Source organism: Littorina saxatilis, linkage group LG9 (genome assembly GCF_037325665.1).
Source record: "Littorina saxatilis isolate snail1 linkage group LG9, US_GU_Lsax_2.0, whole genome shotgun sequence".
In the NCBI taxonomy this organism is placed as follows: Eukaryota; Metazoa; Mollusca; class Gastropoda; order Littorinimorpha; family Littorinidae; genus Littorina; species Littorina saxatilis.
In genome coordinates this window covers 22,913,783-22,916,282 of record NC_090253.1, presented here as the reverse complement: position 1 = coordinate 22,916,282, position 2,500 = coordinate 22,913,783, and the positions used below count along the sequence as shown (strand labels likewise).

The 2,500-nt window shown below is 43.0% G+C and overlaps 1 protein-coding gene across 1 annotated transcript in view; it reads right to left on the bottom strand.

Moving 5' to 3' along the window:
- Positions 1-1,889, bottom strand: part of LOC138975627 (prokineticin Bm8-a-like) — a 4,531-nt gene extending 2,642 nt beyond the window's left edge. Inside the window, exon 1 of the mRNA XM_070348360.1 lies at positions 1,740-1,889. Within this exon, the coding sequence (XP_070204461.1) occupies positions 1,740-1,778 (39 nt within the window). The 5' untranslated portion in view covers positions 1,779-1,889. The remainder of the gene's footprint in view (positions 1-1,739) is intronic.
- Positions 1,890-2,500: the final 611 nt, after the last annotated feature.

Sequence of the window (2,500 nt, the reverse complement as noted above, 5' to 3'; positions counted from 1 at the left end):
GTACATGATTGTATCCCTATTTTTCAACCTCGTAGCCCCGGAAAGTCATAAATAGACCACAGCTTTAAATTCAACCTTTATTGACTAACATGAAGACCACAACACTTTTTCACGGAATTAACAAGAAATCCAACTGTGAATCTGACCACCCCAAAAAAAAGGAAAGCCCCTGCTTCTCCACGTGGGGTACGAAACACACACACTCACACCGATATCCTTGAGGGCCAATGCTGTTCCAAGTACAAAGCGACTGTTTACATGATCGCCTCCAATATGCATGCATGGACTCGGCCGTCAGCGAAGAGACGGGTCCATTTAGTTGAAAGTAGGTAGAGAGGGTAGGACAGTTCGCCGCGAACATAGCGTTGCTAACAACATGAAAACTTTTTGTCTCTGCGCGAACAGATCGGTAGCTCTAAGCAACGCACCCCAGATGTCGTGGTTTATTTTACCCCTGAGCCATCGTGAACCCGTGTCACGCATTTTCCTTTTTTTTCACTATTTCGTCGTCAGTTTCTGTTTGTGATTTCAATGCGACTCGCTGTATCTGCAATAGCACGTAATTGTGTACCTCTGAATCTAAAATGTAACAAAACGACTGCGAGTCACACGATCTTATCGGCGGCGATTGGCTTCTCAAAGGAAGGAAGCGATATATGCCACACAAAAATAAATTCTTTGAAAAATGCTCGCTCTTTGCGGAGGGCACCTAGGATGTTCTCAAGCGGTGAGTGTTTAAACGAAAGGGTGTTTGTACTGTGTGTAGTAAAAGCAATTACAGTGTCTGTGACCAAAAACTGATGGTTTACAGGAAGCTGACTGTGCCTTTAAGTATGGTGAAATAGCTCAGTCGGTAGCGGCGCTGGCTTCAAAACCAGTTGTTGCTAACGGCGTGGGTTCGATCCCAACGTTCGGCGAGGGATTTATTTCCCAGAGTCAACTTTGTGCAGACTCTCCTCGGTGTCCGAACACCCCCGTGTGCATGCATGCGCACAATAAAGCACCCAAGTTCACAGCGACAGTCTCAGGGCTTGAAAACATGAATACATGCATGCACACGATTAAGCACCCAAGTTCACAGCGACAGTCTCAGGGCTTGAAAACATGAATACATGCATGCACACGATTAAGCACCCAAGTTCACAGCGACAGTCTCAGGGCTTGAAAACATGAATACATGCATGCACACGATAAAGCACCCAAGTTCACAGCGACAGTCTCAGGGCTTGAAAACATGAATACATGCATGCACACGATAAAGCACCCAAGTTCACAGCGAAAGTCTCAGGGCTTGAAAACATGAATACATGCATGTAAGGGGGAAAAATGGATAGCGCCGTATACTGTATGGCAGCTCGCTTTCCCCGGGGAGAAGGCAGCCCGAATTTCCATGAGGGTAACCTGACAGGACTATATGAATCTTATCTTTATCCTTATCTCATCGTGAAAGTCTGTGTATTCATAAAATCTAACCAACGAGTCAAACAACCAATCAAAGAATCAATAACAACAAAAATAGCCTAAGCAATTTAATTTGTCAGTCAATTAGTCAATAAGTCAGTAACAAGCTCAGTAAGTACGTAACTAACTAACCCACTAACGAACGAACGTACGAACGCACACAACGCATGAACGAATGACCCAACGAATGAACCAACGAATTAACTAACTAACTAACTAAATAACAAGCCACAATAGAATAATGACACATGATGTCCAAAAGACCGAGAAAGACAAACCAACGCAAGGCACACAAACAGAAATAGGTAACTCTTCATTGTAATGAAAACTGTCTTTTTAGAAACGTCGGAAGACACTGTGGATAAAACACCTCGTGTCAGTTGTTGATGTCGCAGCTGGAAATGTTTCAAAATGAATAATATGCGAATATATACCTGACTTGAACATAAAACATACGAATAAAATAAATAAACGCAGTATGGGTTGTTTATTGCGCCTGGAGAAACTGGGATTGATACGCACATATATGATCGACGAAGTCGGCTGCGCCGCTGGCGTAACAAACTGTACAGTAAAATCGCATTTATCCAAGCCTTGTCGTTGAGACAACGTTGAAAAAAAAACCACTTGGTCACATACCACAAATCATCACCCTGACTGCTAGCTTGCTGTGGTGATTTGGAATTCAAATTCATTTCCGAAAAATACACCAGTGTCTTTTACCAAATTAATTCCTACAAATAATACTATCGCGCACACAGAACACCCAGGCTATTCATTTTTGGTATGTGACCAATTGGAGGGATGGTCTAATCCCACGTAAAAGCTTGACCAGATCTGAGACAGTGAGGCGAACGGTTTTCACGAGGCGGAGTGGGCCTTAGTCTTGCTTTTATTGACGCTGCAGCGGTGGTTTGAACATGCTAGTTATTGCGCATGTTATGCTTGGTGAGACGAATATGAATATTGAACTTTATTTACCTTTGTGAACAAAATATGACATTTGACATAGATCGAGACAGTCATTGTTCGACAAGGC